The sequence below is a fragment of the Gavialis gangeticus genome, unplaced genomic scaffold, assembly GCF_001723915.1.
Source record: "Gavialis gangeticus isolate Ggan-Ray unplaced genomic scaffold, GavGan_comp1, whole genome shotgun sequence".
Lineage (NCBI taxonomy): Eukaryota > Metazoa > Chordata > Crocodylia > Gavialidae > Gavialis > Gavialis gangeticus.
Genome location: NW_017729033.1, coordinates 37,549,925 through 37,566,194, shown reverse-complemented (window position 1 = coordinate 37,566,194; position 16,270 = coordinate 37,549,925). Strand labels below are relative to the sequence as shown.

The 16,270-nt window shown below is 42.4% G+C and overlaps 1 protein-coding gene across 7 annotated transcripts in view; it reads left to right on the top strand.

Annotated features, from left to right (window-relative positions):
* Positions 1 to 16,270, top strand: part of PROM1 (prominin 1) — a 155,028-nt gene that overhangs the window by 75,424 nt on the left and 63,334 nt on the right. For all 7 annotated transcript variants that reach the window (XM_019526280.1, XM_019526275.1, XM_019526278.1 and 4 more), the window contains 2 exons: positions 10,212 to 10,332; positions 14,112 to 14,175. In XM_019526280.1, the coding sequence (XP_019381825.1) occupies positions 10,212 to 10,332; positions 14,112 to 14,175 (185 nt within the window). The remainder of the gene's footprint in view (positions 1 to 10,211; positions 10,333 to 14,111; positions 14,176 to 16,270) is intronic.

The window sequence follows — 16,270 nt, the reverse complement described above, 5'->3', positions numbered from 1 at the left end:
CAATATACAAGAGTAAGACTTTATTTGGAGCTATTATGCAATCACATTTATACTACTCAAAAAAAATAAATCAGGACAAAAATATTTTTTGAAATAAAATTGAAGTATGTTATAGTAGATTTTTGATTTTTAGTATATGCTTTGTGTTTTATCTATATTTTGTTAAAATGATATCTTCTGAGAGACTTGGTGACCTGTTGAGGGCCACACACACAAAAACTCATTAAGTGGCCACCCAGCTGAACTAATAGCCAACCTCTGTGCTAATAGCATTTACAATGCTAGTGTCCTAGTGTTAAAGCTGTAAGGCACGCACCAAAAGTTATGCGTGTGTAGCAAAGTTGTGCTTTCTTCCACCCAGGAGCATCTCCAGGTGGTATTACTTAACGCATGTTGAGCTAAAGGTGGACTGCTTGATGGAGTAATATGATCAGGAGACTCCAGTTTGGTTGGTGGGGGAGGGAGGAGCCTTTCTGTCGTATTTCAATAACTGTTACAATGGGCTTCTTTTGAGGAGGGACAGATGTGAGCTTGTCCCCAGGTATAAGCCATAGTGTGGCAGAATGTATCAATCTGATGCCTAAAGTGCCTTGTCAACAAAAGGCAATCAGGACTCATAGTAGAGATTATATCTTTTATTAGACCAAGATTTCTGCAAAAAAATGTCTTTCATTGCAAGCTTTTGAGCACAAATGCCCTTCATCAGGCATTGGCAAAAAGGTTGTAAAAGTTCTCCTGGATAGAAATGAACGTTCATATTTCATAGGATTTTACAGAGTCAGTAGATGGAAAAGTCCTCTGGGCAGTCAGTTCATAGCTGGTATGGAGCCTCTCACCTCCTGTGAGTATTTGTGATGATGCAAATTACCTTGAAACAAAGGCAGGAGCAACAAGATATAAACAAGTACCTTTTCTTTCAGAGATGCATTTCTGTCACTAACAGGCACTTCATAAATAATGCTGTATTTACTGAAATGCAAAACAAAGGGGTTTTTTTCCCCTCCAATCAGCATAAAGGAAAATTCCCCTTGGCACCAACTCTTTTTTCAAATCATGGTGAGACACTACACTGAATACATTTGGACTTCCTCTTCACTCCCACAGCTGAGTAATACCTTTCTTTCCCATTTCCAGTTATTCCTGTTTCTTCACCAGCCTTAACTGTCTGCTAAACATCACCAGATAGGGCCCCAAACAGTTCACCTTGACTTCCTCTGTTGCCCCCTCTTTCAGCGTGGGCTTTCAGTGCCTCAAAGCCCTTTAAGACGCTGCAAGAAGCATGTGCAGAAACAAAAAAATTGGCAGTGTGGGGGCAAAATTAGACCCCTGGATATCCAGGGGTCAAAAAAGAAAAAAACACTGAGGGGGTGGGGAGAGCCATGCCCTGAGGCAGCCGGAGGCTTAGGCCTCCACAAAGATGCTCTGGTAGCTGGCCAGAACATCTCTATGGCTGGCCCTCGACTTGGTGCTGAAGCATGCTATTCGCTCTGCCAGCACCGCCCCCAGGCCCCTCCGATTGCTGCCCCACCCTGGCCCATCCCCTGCCTGCCCCCTGAGCCCCTGATTCCTACCCCGTCCAGTCCCAGCAGCCCAGCAATTTAAAAAAAAACAAAAAACAAAAACAAACAAAAACAACAACAACAACAAAACAAAAAACAAAAAACCGCACAAAACAAAACCAAAAAGCCAAAAACCAAAAGTAGCAGCTGCTGTCAGGGTCACCGGGGCCTCATGGCAGAGCTCCCCCTGCACAGCACAGGGCCCAGGTGATAGCTGTGCAATGGGGCAGTGGCAGTGTGAGTGCCAGTCAGCTGTGGCCGGTCTCTGTTGCCTCCCACTGCCCTGTGCTATGCAGGAGGCTCTGCCACAAGCCCCAGTGACCCCGATGGCAGCTTCTACTGCCAGTGAGTACGGGACTTTAAAAAAGTGCTGGGAGGCTGAGGCTGGGTGGGGCAGCCATTGGGAGGGCTGGGGCTGCAAGCAGAGGCTGGGGCTGGGTGGAGCAGCCATTTGGGGTATCCCGGGGAGTGGGTGGTGGGGTGGGACAGCCATTGGGCGGGCAGCAGGTGGGGGGTGCAGCCAAGTGGGGCAGCAATCGAGGGGCTGGGGGAGCAAGCAGAGATGGGGCATGTGGGCCCTGTGGAAGGGGGAGGGTAGCAGCCCCTACAGGGGCCATGTGGCCCCTGTTGGGGGGCCTGTAGTCCCTGTACAGGGCAGTTCGTGAGCTGTGCTCCCTGTGGAGGTAGGGGACTCAGCCCTCCTTAGCAGCCCCCTGTACAACTTACCCACACGTACACGCACCTTCCATGGCCCCCCACATCTCTCCACAGCCACCCACATCCCCCTTCCCCCCCCTTCCCAACCCCCCTCCTGCAAACCCCACATCCTCCCCAGCACACATCCTGCATGCCCAGCTGCCAGACAGGATGAAACCTGCTGGCAGGAGCTGTGGCTGCAGGGGCAGCTGTCCCCACATCTTGGTTAGTGAAGGGGTCGTGGAAGCTTTAACTGCTCTGTGGTAAGAAAACCAAAGGCAAAGAGCAAAACATATATAGGTATTTAGAATTCATTTTATTATGATGATAGAGACACTAGTAGGCTTCCAAATTGCTTTAACACTGTAGATATCTCAATAAACCATTGCCCAACTGATTGCTGTCTCTCTCTCTCTCTCTCTCTCTTTCTTTCTCTATATAGTGGTCTTCTGTTTTAATTGTGGAGGAACATGGATTTAGGTGTATTTAGCAAAGTGATTTGGAGATTTTTTTTTTATCAGAAATTTTTTAGTTTTCAAATAGGGAACACCAGAATTCCTGCTAAGGAGGCAAGTGCGAGGATCCAGGCAGAGGAGCCTTCTCAGAGCTGGCATCTTGGTCCCAGCTGGAGGTAGCTGACTTCCTGGTCAATTCAAAGCAGGCCACCACACTGGGAACATCTTCCGGGTGATAGCTGCCCAAATGGCTGGGCAGGGGGCACACGTGGCAGTAGTGCCGCACAGAGGCCAACTCTGCAGCCACAGCCAACTGGCAGCTGGCCCAGAGGGGCAGATGCCTCTACTAACTGTGCAGTCCCCATCCTTGTCTAGCAGGTGTGCAGCTGGTCACAGCCAGGCAGACTCCCCCACTGCCAGACTGCTGCTGTGGGTAAAGGGTGCAGGGACCTCACAGGGCTGCTTCAGCAGTCCAGCTGGCACAAGGGGTAGTATCCCCAGGTACCAATTGGCTGGGTCTCAGAAGCTCCTGAGAGTGAGTAGCCCTGAGCTCCTTGACAGGGCAGCTTTTTGTACTGCTGGGGCCAGGACAGGGCAGCTTTTTATACTGCTGGGGACAGCACAGGTGCTGGCCCTGGGCTCTAGCTCCCCCTGGCTGCAGATCCAAGAGGAGCCAGGCAGGGTTATTTTGCCCCAGGTAGCACAGTTTGCCCCACACCAAAGTGTGTGTCCGGGCACATGCACTGAGGCAAAAAGCCTCAGCTCAAATTTGCACTGCTTCTATATGAACTGCTGCAAGTGCACGTGCTTGCATATGTGGACACACCCCATGAGGTGAAGCTGGACCAGGTTGACCTGTGCTGCATCTGCATATAAATTTTTGGGGGTATCCCAAGATTCCTGAATCATAGAATCATAGAAATTAAGGGCTGGAAGGGACCTTGAAAGTTCGACTCCAGCCCCCTTGTCTTGGGCAGGATATTCACCCTTTACATACTTACAGATGGCCCCCAAGTCCCCACCTCAGTCTTCTCCTTCCCCAGGCTGAACAGTTTTAGATCCCTTAGTCTTTCCTTATAAGGTCTGTCCTCCAGGCCCTTAATCATTCTTGTGGCCCTTCTCTGGACCCTTTCAAGATTCTCCATGTCTTTTTTGAAGCATAGCACTCAGAACTGGACACGGTACTCCAGCTGGAGTCTCTCCAGCACCAAATAGAGAGGAAGTATCACTTCCTTAGCCCTGCTCAGGATCCTTTGGCTAATGCACCTTAATATGCTATTAGCTCTGACTACAGCGTTGTGCTGGTGGCTCATGTTCATCTTGTGATCAACCATAACCCTGAGGTCCCTCTTAGCCATCATGATGGCCAGGATATCTCCTCCTAACCTCTATATATGTCGCTGGTTACTTCTCCCCAGATGAAGCACTCTTCATTTATCTTTATTGAACTGCATCTGGTTTGGCTTCACCCATGTTTCCAGCTTGTCCAGGTCAACTTGGATCTGCATCCTCTCGCCTAGGATGACCTCGTTTCCCCATAACTTAGTATCATCCGCGAACTTGGCCAAAGTGCTTTCCACATCCTCATCTAAATTGTTGATAAGATTGATAAGATGTTGAACAGCATGGGGTCAAGAATTGAACCCTGCGGGATACCACTGGCAACCTTGTGCCAAGACTATACAGACCTGTCCACTAACACTCTGGCTTCAATCCTTTATCCGGTTCCAAAACTATTTGACCATAGACTCTGCTAGCCCACGATCACCCAGTTTTTTTTATAAGAGCATCATGGGAGACCATACTGAGGGCATTTTTAAAATCCAAGTATATGCTAGCAACTGTGTTTTCCACAACTGAGCTGTTTGTTACTTGATCATAAAAGGAGATGAGGTTGGTCAGACATGACCTGCCTACAATGAAACCATGTTGGCTATCCTTCAGTATCATGTGCCAGTCTCTCTCAAATAGACTTCTTGATAAGTTTTTCCAAAATCTTACCTGGATCCAGTCATGAGTGGAGGACTAATTAGCACATGGATACTTTGTGCGGGGTATCTGGAGTACTGAAGTACACAGATCTGGAGTACACACATACTGAACAGTGGCGAGCTGTGTGGGGTCACCATGGCTTGAAAAGCTGTTAGCTCTGGTGGGGCCCAGCCTAATAAACTGTATAGTAAATCATGAGCCTTTTGGCTTTGGACTAATATCATGCCTGTCAGTGGTGGTGGAGGGAGGGGAGAGGAGGGAAGCATGTGGTGCTGATGGGGGCAGTGCTACTGCTGATACTTCTACACATTGTCCTAGTCTTCACCTCAGAACAAGTTGTTTGCAGAATCCAAAAAGCCATGTGTGTTTTCTTTTGGAACTCCACATGGGAGAAAGTGGCGAGGACAAAGCTGAACAAAGCGAAACAGTTCGGAGGCAGAGGAATGCCAGATGTCTTTCTCTTCCTTTGGGTCAAGTGCATGAGCCAGGTTTGCAAACTGGCAACAGGGGTGGAATCCAAAACAGCCAGCTTTGTCAAGCATTTTGCAGGGCAGCTGCTGCAAGAGTGGCAGGTGTACATGACGACCACTGGGACCCCATGGACCATGGTGTCCCCATGGTTCTACAAGGTCCTGAAAAGCTTCCAGGAGAAATACAAGCTGCACGATGCTACCCCTAGTGACCCTGGTAAACCACCACAAGATAATATGGGAGGTGGGGATAATAAGGGCAAAAGACACCATATTGCCTATGGATTTTCTACCTGGTGACAGCTGTGTGGGAGTGAATCTTTCACAAGGACCTGCAGAAAGAGCACAGAGACCTAAATTGGCAGGTAACCCACTGTGCACTCTCTGAATGGGCATGGAAAAACACTGAAGGGCAGAGCATTCCATCGAACTGCCTGAGACATACCTGCCGCTAGCAGGTCTATATTCTATTTCTATTTTATATAAAAAAAAAAAATGTTTGGAAAAAAAAAAAGGCATAGTTTGTACTATATGTAAGTAGGTACCAAAATGCTGCTTAAAATGTGCTTATAGAGTAACTGCTAAAACCTGCAGCAGTTTCAAAAAAGATGACGTATCAATTCTGGATGAATTGATACATAGGCTGTGGGTACTGTATGCAAATTACTGCAGCAGTTTTTAATTTGAAGGTCAGCGTTTTCAAATTGCTCCTCACTTCCATGGGCTCAGGGAAATCAGGTTCTGACAGTAAAGTGGGGCGGGGAGAGGGGCTTCTGGGGAAAGAGGTTGTGGCGAGGCAGAGGACAAGGGGGGCTACCTGAGCCCTCAGATTTTCCTTGCTGCTGTAGTGGGAGGGAGACAAATTCAAGGCGAACTTCCAATAATTAAATTCAATACCTGGAAATTTTTAAAACATTTACACATTTTCCATATATAAAATTTAATTACTGGGGGGTTATGGTATAATCAGAATCATTTTCTATTTGAGCAAATATGGTAATAATCAGAATTCCAAAAAGTAATTTGAACTCCTAGCATGATCTTCAATTGGAAGAATCCAAAGTTAATTATGGAGTTTTTTTTCCATGCAAGAGCAGAGTCATTAGCTGTGAAGTGGATACATTTTTATATTACAATAAGAAATTAAAAAAACAAAACTAGATCTTCCCAACTATTCATCTGTCTGGCTTCCTGTAACTGGTAAGACAGACCTAGAAACTGGTAAATTTTTTCATAAAGATCCTTAAACGCTGACTCAATATTTTGCTGTATTTTTAGTAGGGAAGAGGTTCTTTTGTTTTTTGTGTTGTTTTTCTTTTCTTTTCCTTTTTCCTTAGCACTTTAAATCTGTTTTAACATTTATTTTCTGTGATTTGAAAGTTTTACCCTCACAACCATAGGAGAAAGCTTACTTTCTTCCCATTTGTATTAGTAACATTTACACCAGTTCATGAAATCTCACAAGAAATTGAAAACGTCAGACTTTCAGGGAGACTGTTTAAACAGATCTACACAACTCTAATATATTATGGGAAAGTCAAGCCTTCTGTCATCTCTTCTCTGTTTCCTTTTCTCCTCCCTTCCTCTCATATAATGCATTTGTCAAGGTTCTGCTAGGTGATGGAAAGGATTTTCTCCTTTCACATTGTGTGTCAGTTTAGTAAACTTCACAAATGTAATCCTGATTGTTTGAATGCACAGTCAGTTTAGAGAATCACGTTTCCCCTCACTGCCCCCTCTGTTGAGAAAGCTGAAGCGAAAAATGATCACACTCAAATTCACAAAGTACTTTTTTGTTGGATTGAAATTGTTGACCTTTTTGCTTTGTGAGCATAACATTCAAAGGAAAAAAAAACAACCCCTTTCAAAGAACAAAGATGTCTTTATAAATTCAGTGGTGTGAGTTGCACACTATTTTTTTTATTTCTCGATTGATTGACAGTTCTGTTTTTTCAGCGTGTCAAAAGAAAGAAGGATAATCAGTTTCCTTTGACTGTTTAGCTGGGAAAATATTTTTGAAATAATTGCTGTCTCAGTAGCATTGGAGGAAACAATGCACATGGTTCCCCAAAATGCAGTAGCCAGTTTATTTTTAAAAAGTGGTTCAAATTATATCTTTTGTTGAATGGTGACAGACACGACTAATCGGGTGTTTTGGAGAGTGTTAGTTTTTATTTCAACCAGAAATTCTGCCATTTTGCCATTCTTGCCATAAGTGACACCCTTTGGAATGGCAGGGATCAGCTGATTTTTTTTTTTTAAGGGAGAAATTGTTAAACTTTTAAGAAGTTGTCTCTTTGTACTGACTTCTCCAATTTCCATATTGTCCAAAATCCTCCTTTTGGGAGTCAGGAGGGAAGGATTAGTGAGTCAATTCCAATCCAACAGCTCCAGTAGCATTTAGAATATGTAATAAGGTTTCTTCTTACTTTACCGTATCCCCACATTTGCTCTCTCTCTCCACCCATACTGCTAAAATAATGTAATTGCTTTACTAATGCAGCTTCCTAACCCTCTCAAAGCCTGCAGTCTCTTCTCCCTCAAGTCTCTGGGGAAAAACTGCCATTTGAACTATCTTTCATGTTGATCACTCATGATCCATCTCTACAAAACCTTTCTAAGCCTTAGCAGAGGGTGACAAGTTTTCTGCTGGCATAGCCACACTTCCCAAAATGACATAAACTAAACCAGGAGAAGCCTTCTGTCAGCATAGCTGCAGCCATTCCAGCAGTTTTGCCCATGTTATCACAATGATAGTGATATTTTTACATCTCTAGATGAAATAGCTAGGGCCAATTAAAACGGCCTCAGGCTATCACCCTCCCACATTTTTCCACACCCTTCCTCCATTGGCTTTTCTGCTTCTATAGCATCAAACACTATTTGTTTTTGTCCTGACTTAGAAAAGCCTCCTCCTTCCCTACCTCTCAATGGCAAAGTTGACTGGCTACTTCCCTGTGCCAACAATGCTACTTTTTGCTCATCTGATTCTTTGCTCAAAATTTACTATGTGCTTCTACATAATTTGGCAGAATGGGGATTCTGGCCTTCTGGCCTCCCAGCATTTCTTCAGAATGGGCTTAATAACTACACAAAATGTCAGGTCTCTTTGACCCCGGTCAGTTTAGCTTGTATCAGTTGTTAGTGATTGATTTCCTGGCACTGGTGATCCATAGCCTGCTTTCTTAGATATATCATTGGCTTCCATATTGCATGTATCTGCCTTAACCTTAACCTGGTTTTCTGCAATGCAAACCTCGGACTACCTAGAAACAACAGGTTTGTGGCCTTCTGGGCAATGTTTCCCATGGGAAGAATGCTAATACTCATGCTCAGTGATATGCACTGCTTACCAGTTTATAGCTGTATTCATTTCTGAAAGATGTTAACCTTTAAAATTGACTTTCATACTTGGAGACAGTTTCTCTTGTACTATTACTAGATTCCTACCCAAGTTGTATTGTGTAGACTTTCCCCACAACTAAGGCCAGTGGTGACGCGTAGCAGGTGCACATGCACCCCCTGAGAGCGTCGGTGCTCCCCCTGACCAGCCACGCTGTCTGCTTAGGCGATAGGTGGGGGGGCAGCTGGGAGCGCCAGTGCCCCCCCGGCAAGAACCGGCCAATCACAGCAGCTGCTCCCAGAAGCGGCCGCGGCCACTCCTGGAAGCAACTGCAGTATTTGGCCGTCACGGGATCGGCAGCAGGGGGACATCCCTCCCCCCAGGCAGTGAGATCAGCTGCCCCCCACAGTCAGCGGGACCAGTCTCAGGGTGGGCACAGTCACAGATGACTAAGACTCAATGTCTGTAAGAGCAGAGCTCTACATTTTTTTTTTAAACGGAACAAAATAGAACTAAAAAAAATCCCTATGGTTATGGTAAGTGTGTCAATTTAGCAACTGGGAAACTTAGTTCCACTTTGAAATAAAGTTGAAAAAACTGTATTCTGAGATTAACTTTCAGAAGTGTGTCACGGGCTTTTGGTTATCTTATTATTTTGCAGCAAGTTCATATATGTTTATCATTGCTTGCTTATATTTTGCAGTCAGAAAGGCCAAACTGGAGAAATAATCACTAAAAGAACAGTGACTGAAACACCTCTGCCTTCTGCCATTCCTATTGCTTTTTATTTTCTGACTATGCTACAACTCCATAAACATGATGTACATGTTTAACCACATGAGTAATGACACTGAAGCTAATGGGACTGCTTGTCTGCTTCATAGTTTGAGGCTATTCATTTTTTTTAGATTTAAGAGTATGTACAAGTAGCAAGATTGGGCCTATACTGAGAAACATAGTGGAAGTAATTGTAATTTTTAAAGCATATTTTGGGTGTCATTCTTTTTAATAAATATTTAATCAAGTAGTTTCTTGTAAGTGTGTCAAGGTTGTTAGCTGTTTTTGGAAGAATATTAGCCTTTATATCCCATGTAGTTTTTAAAAACATCCAAAGTTGTAGTCTTTATACATTGTGTCAGAAGTCTACAAATTACAAATGCAGTGCTGTAAATGTGATTTGCCATTGTAAATTTAGTCCCTCTGAAGACTTTTGGGTTAACATGATTCCATTCTTTATTAAATGCATACAAAATTTAGTAGTACCGTATTGAACTGTATAGCTAATTCCTCTATGCCACCTAGTGGTTAAAGTTAGAATTTAGATTAAAAATGAGACGTTGCTTAAAAGTGATTCTGGGCCCGTCTACACAAGACACTGACTGCGCAGTAGCCGAATAATACTGCTCAGTAGCACATCACAGTATGGACAGTGTTAATATATTACTACACAGTATTATTAGGCTACTGCACAGTAGTGTTAACTAAAAGACATTTGCCAGTGCTGCTAAGCAGTAACTCTGGATATTGTGCATTTATTTAGTACTCGCTAATACAAGTACTACATAAACGCACAGTAATGACTGCACAGTAGCATCTCATGTAGACATGCCCTCTGTTGTTGTTTTTGTTTTTTTTAATTAGCAGAATGGTTATTATATATGGTAATAAATAATATATCTTGTTTTTCTTTTTATAGTATTGGTGTGCTTTGTGCATATGCTGCGAACCAACACTTAACAGATCAAGTCCGGGGAGCAAAGCAGCTGGTGTACAGTAATTTTAGAGACCTGAGAATTTTCCTTAATGACACTCCAGGGGTAAAGAGATACTTATTTTAGATACAGACTGTCTATGTAAAATTGTATAATAAAAAACAACTTTTTCATTGTAGTTAGTGATGCATACTGGAACATATTAATTTAATTTATACCTTCTTTGGGACTGAGTTGCCTGGATTATAATGCAGAATGTAACACAAGATAAAGAAATGCGCGTACGTAAATAAGTATCCACCAGTTATTTTGGTGGAACAACCTTTGACCAAATGATGTGCTCAGAAACTTGCTCATGTTATTGTTTGAACATATTCAACCTGACACTGGAATGAATGCCTTTTTCTGTTCATGGTACTGTGCATTGCTTAAAATGGGCATTAACCTGTGCCTGGGTAAAACTTTTAATACCTATATCCCATAGAAAAAACTTTTTTTTTCTTGTTCTGGTACACAGTTTGAAGTTTGCTTTTTCACAGTGAAACATACTGAATAGAAAGTATACTGTTCTTGATAGCTTGCAACTTCCTCTAAATTCTCTAGATATTTTTCTATATTACTGTCTTCAAGGAATGGTGAATTCCATGAAATTTTGTATAGTAACATTCCCATTTGCTATTTGGTTTTTTTTTTCTACTTGCAAAAAAATAACATAGTCAAACAACACTGGCTTTGGCTACCTGTAAGTAATAGCATATCAGTTTCCCTTTTCTATGCGACTGTTAAGGTGTTGACAGGCACAGTTCAGGAAATACTCTCAGGCCTAGCTGAAGTGATCCTCCTGTCCTGGTCATAATATTCCCAGTCTCAGATTAGTGTACTGTTTTTCTGCTGACTGAGGTCTCGGTGGTAATAACATGAGATTTCTAGGAGATCAAGACATCTACAACTTTGTAGCCTTGGCCAGACCATATATATATTTTAAGGGAAATTTCTATTCAACTCTTCCCTAATTCTCTCCACATCTGGATATATTGCATATTCTCTTTTGTTTGTAGTACAGGCATGCAGAATATTGTGGCAGAGTCTTTGGGATTGCTGTGGCAAAAAAAAAGTGATGGTCTTGTAATGTATCATGTAAAGAATGGTTTTCATGGGTGTGTGATCTGTATAGAGCTTATCCAAGGCACCAAAGTGAACATGATATTGCTCTGTGTGATCTAGTTGTACCCAGAATGCAGGTGTTTTCCCTGTGTGGAACCTTGCATCTTTTTAAGCAGAGCAGCTGGGTCATCACTATAGGAAATACCAGTATATACCTATCTCCTGTTCTCTTAATCTACTTTGATAGATATAAAATAGTTAAAGATAATAACCACTACTAAAAATACTGTTTAATAGAATGCAAAATACTATTAGAAATTGAATGTTTATGGAATTTCAGAAACTTCTCAAATTCTTAGTTTATGGAGTATGCTTTCAAATTTTTACCTAGGATTATTGGGTGTTCTTTTCTCCCAGAATAGACTCTATGTATGCATTTAGCTTATTTATATTAATATATTGCTTTGGTCTATAAGGCACCTCCACATCACATGCTCATCAGCCACTGACAGAAGCTAGACATTCTTTAGATTAATGGGAAAATACCCTTGTTTGTCTACAATGACCTAGAATCCAGCTGACTTGGTTGTTAGAGCTCTGATGTTTTAGCTGATGTCTGACTTAATATTTCCTGTCAACATTAAGTGCATAAAATTAAAGGAGTTGGTAGAAGAGGTCAAGTACTCAGAGTTCTTGTCAGAAAAGGTTTGCATGTTGCTAGTATTACACTATCAACACCATGCTTCAGTTCTGTCGATATTGTGTCTGTCTTCTGAGAGTCTGATCATTATGTGGACTCGATCCTTTCTTAAATTATTTAGTATTTTTCTATTTTTTGCAAGTTTTAATAAAATCTACTTTTGTCTTGGGATATTTGTTTAGGAATTAATAGCAGCCCTGCTAAAATTTACTTAAACAAGTCTCTTCCCCAGATTAAAACCTAGAATATCACTGATAGCTGAGGGACAAAAAATAACTGAGAAGCACAGAGTTTTAAGTCCTGAGTTTGTTGACTTCAGACATTAAATCATGTCTACTTTTACCTGTTTTATGTTTGATTTTATGCTGAATACTTGAGTATACAACCCAAATAGGATTTTTAAGGTATTTTGAACTACTAATTATCACAGTAAACATTTAAAGCCAGTCTTGTGAAATATAAGACACTTAGCATTTCTTCATCTTAAATTTAAAAGGCTTCACAATGCATTATATATAACTAAACATAGGAAAAAACAATATTGGCTTTTTCTTTAAAATTGCTTAGTTGGGTTACTCACTGGAGGGCCTTTAGTCCAAAACCTTAGTTGGAATGCTCACTGGAGGGCCTTTAGTCCAAAGTGTTAGCACTTGATTTATGATCTAGATATCTTGTTCCGGGTAGACCCAAACCCTCAGACTGACCATGACCTTTCCATTCAATAATAGGCAAATTTTATTGATACACAGTGATCATGTATAAGAATAATACAAACAATTCTCTGTCTACCAGTCCTAGAGCTGTTAGAGGGGAGGTATGTCGGACCAGTATGCAAGCTTCACCCTGAGGTTCATTGTTGACTGTCAGATGTCAGCAGCCTGGAGGTCGGAAGCCGAGGCCCACCTGCCTACCCCCAGTGGGGTGGGTGAGATATGCTGGTGGTGTGCACTTTGTCCATGGTGGCCTCAAGTTCCCCTCTTGGGGACCCTTTGCTGCTCTGAAATCCCTCCTTTTGTATTTTCTCCCCTCTGATGACTCTTCATCTCTGGGCATGGTTGATTGGTCTTCCTGTGGTCATCATACTAGCCATATTCTGGCCCATATATCTTTGTTTTGCAAACCCATCACATGCACCCGTCTTAATTTGGTTATTTAGCAGTCCTCCTAGTTTGGTTTGTTCCCCAAAGCTGGAAATCCCAATGGCTCTGCAGTTTGGCACTGTGACGTAATGCCACCTTATCTCATGTTATGGCACAGTGTGGCATATCTTCATGTCTTCAGTTTCCCAGCCTGTGTGTCTGCTGGCTTCAGACACAGTAGGCCTTGAATGAAACTTTTTCTCAAACAGGCTTTTAGAAATCAAATAACCTTGACATCCCCCTAACTATTCTAATGCAGTAGCTACTTCACCTACAAGCCGATTCCCAAAAGCAAGCCTCTAAATATCATTTTCTAGCCATCACAAAGCATCTGATATTTACTGAGATGCTTTCTGTTGAAACTGCTCTCTGCAATGGTGCAGAGCTCGACTTTTTACTGAACAAACCTGTTTGGTCATAAGGGGCACAGTCTATGCTAGAATCAGGACAGCTGCTCCTTTCTAGCTGCAAGCTGTAGAGGGATCTCAAGGATGCCTAGTTGAGTAAGGGTCCAACTGACAGAAGCAAGAAATAGTGAAGCAATTTTCAGACTTTCTGTATATCTCACAGTTAAGGAGGGCCTTCATATATTAGATGACCAGAGGAGTAGAACCAGCATGAGATGGGTATACAGGCCTTCATTGCCATAGAATCAATGGTTGCTGCTGTTTCCCATGAAGCAGTGGTTGCTACTATTAAATATCACTGGGTTTAAATTTGTTCCCTAGGAGATGTTCCAATTAAGTACATTTTCTAATTTAAGCTTATCTTAAGTAAGTGCAATAATGCTGAGCAAGAATCTAAATTATTTGGTTTATTTGGAAAGCACTGAAGAGAAAATTCCAGTGTTGGGTAGTTTTGCAGTTAAATATTTGTATTGTTTGAGTGTAGTGATTTCTGTGTCTTTATTAATAATCTTTTTGGCTTTTTTTAATTCTTAGCAAATTGACTACTTGGTGAGCCAATACAACACTACCAAGGAGAAAGTACTCTCTGACCTTAACAGTAAGCAATTCTATTCAAACTTTTATTAGCTGAATAGAAAGTTTGTTCAGGAGCTCATAAATAGCTTATAATGCAGAATAATAAATTGGTTTAAACTATAGTCACAGTCAAATTTATTACACACCATACTAGAGAAAAAATAAGATTTTTTTCATGTAAAATGTCACTGGTATTGAAGAGGGAATGGCAACCTTTTGCCACTCTGGGCCAGAATGACCCATCATGGATCAGATGTGGGTAGGAGCTAGGAACTGGCCACCATTATCACTTGTCTCTGTGGCAGCATGGGAAGAGTGCCCACAACCAAAGCCCCACATCTGAAGGCCAGATCCAGTGATTCCATGGTCCAGATTCAGCCTGCCTGTTTTAGACCCCTGATTTATAACAATGTGTATTCTTTTTATTTTTTAAGAAAAGTAAACTGCATGAATACATTGTATTTATTTTAAGAAAAAGGCAAGTAATGTTTGCCTTTTAAAACTGAGTAGTAATGAATAGAGGGTCCTGTCATAGGAAACAATTTCTTTCAATTTTTAAAGTACGGAACTGAGTGTAAAACCACATGGTCCCAGATCTGTGCCACAGGGTTGCTATTTGAGCTTACTGAAGTACTGTATTTTAAAGAAGCCTTACTGAGGACTCAGGAACAAACCATCCCAACGTGCAGGAAGACTAGTAACTCTTCAGTGAGCTAAAACACAAAAACGAAGCCTACGAGAAATGGAAATTTGGACAATGACTAGGGAGGAGTATAAAAATATTGCTTGGGCATGCAGGGATGAAATCAGGGAGGCTAAAGAACAATTGGAGTTGGAGCTAGCAAGGCATGTGAAAGATAACATGGTTTCTACAAGGATATCAGCAACAAGAGAAAGGTCAGGGAAAGTGTTGGATCCCTTACTGAATGGGGGAGGCAACCTAGTAACAGATGATGTTGAAATGGCTGAAGTACTCAATGCCTTTTTTTACCTCAGTCTTCACAGATGAGGTCAGCTCTCTGACTACTGCACTTGGCAGCCCAGTTTGAGGAGGAGGTGAGCAGCTAATAGTGCTAAAAGAACAGGTTAGCGACTACTTAGAAAAGCTGGACGTGTCTCAGATGATTGGAAAAGGGCAAATATAATGCCCATCTTTAAGATAGGGAAGAAAAAAGGATCCAAGGAACTATGAACCAGTCGGTCTCACCTCAGTCTCTGGAAAAATAATGGAGCAGGTCCTCAAGGAATCCATTTCTAAGCACTTGGAGGAGAAGGTGATTAGTAACAGTTCAACCTGACCAACCTGATTGCCTTCTATGATGAGATGACTGGCTCTGTGGATGCAGTAGACATGGTATACCTTGACTTTAGCAAAGCTTTTGATACCGTCTCCTACAACATTCTTGCAAGCAACCTAAGGATGTATGGGTTAGATGAATAGACTGGAAGGTAGATGGAAAACTGGCTAAATCATCCTGCCCAAAGGGTAGTAATCAATGGCTTGTTGGCAGCCGGTATCAAGTGGACCACCCCAGGGGACGGTCCCGGGGCCAGTTTTGTTTGATATCTTCATCAACTTCAAAGATGGGATGGAGTTCCCCCTCAGAAAGTTTGCAGATGGCACCAGGGTGGGGGGAGTAGTAGATATGCTGGAGGATGGGACGGATTCATTGAGACCTAGACAAACTGGAGAATTGGACTAAAAGAAATCTCATGATGTTCAATAAGAACAAGTGCAACATCCTGCACTTAGGATGGACCAGTCCCATGCACTGGTACAGGCTGGGGCCTCATTGGCTAAGCAGCAGCTCTGCAGAAAAGCACCTGGGGGTTATAGTGGACAGTAGACTAAATGAGCCAACAGATTGTACTCTTGTTGCAAAGAAGTCCAGCGGCATAGTGGGCTGCATTAGTAGGAGCATTGTCAGCAGATAAAAGGCAGTGATTCTTCCCCTCTATTCAGTAGTGGTGAGGACACACCTGGAGTAATGTGTCTAGTTTTGGGTCCCAGCTACAGAAAGGATGTGCACAGATTGGAGAGAGTCCAGCAGAGGATGTCAAAAATGGTTAAAGGGATGGGGCAGGCTGAGGTAAACAGGCTTATTTAGTTTGAAGGT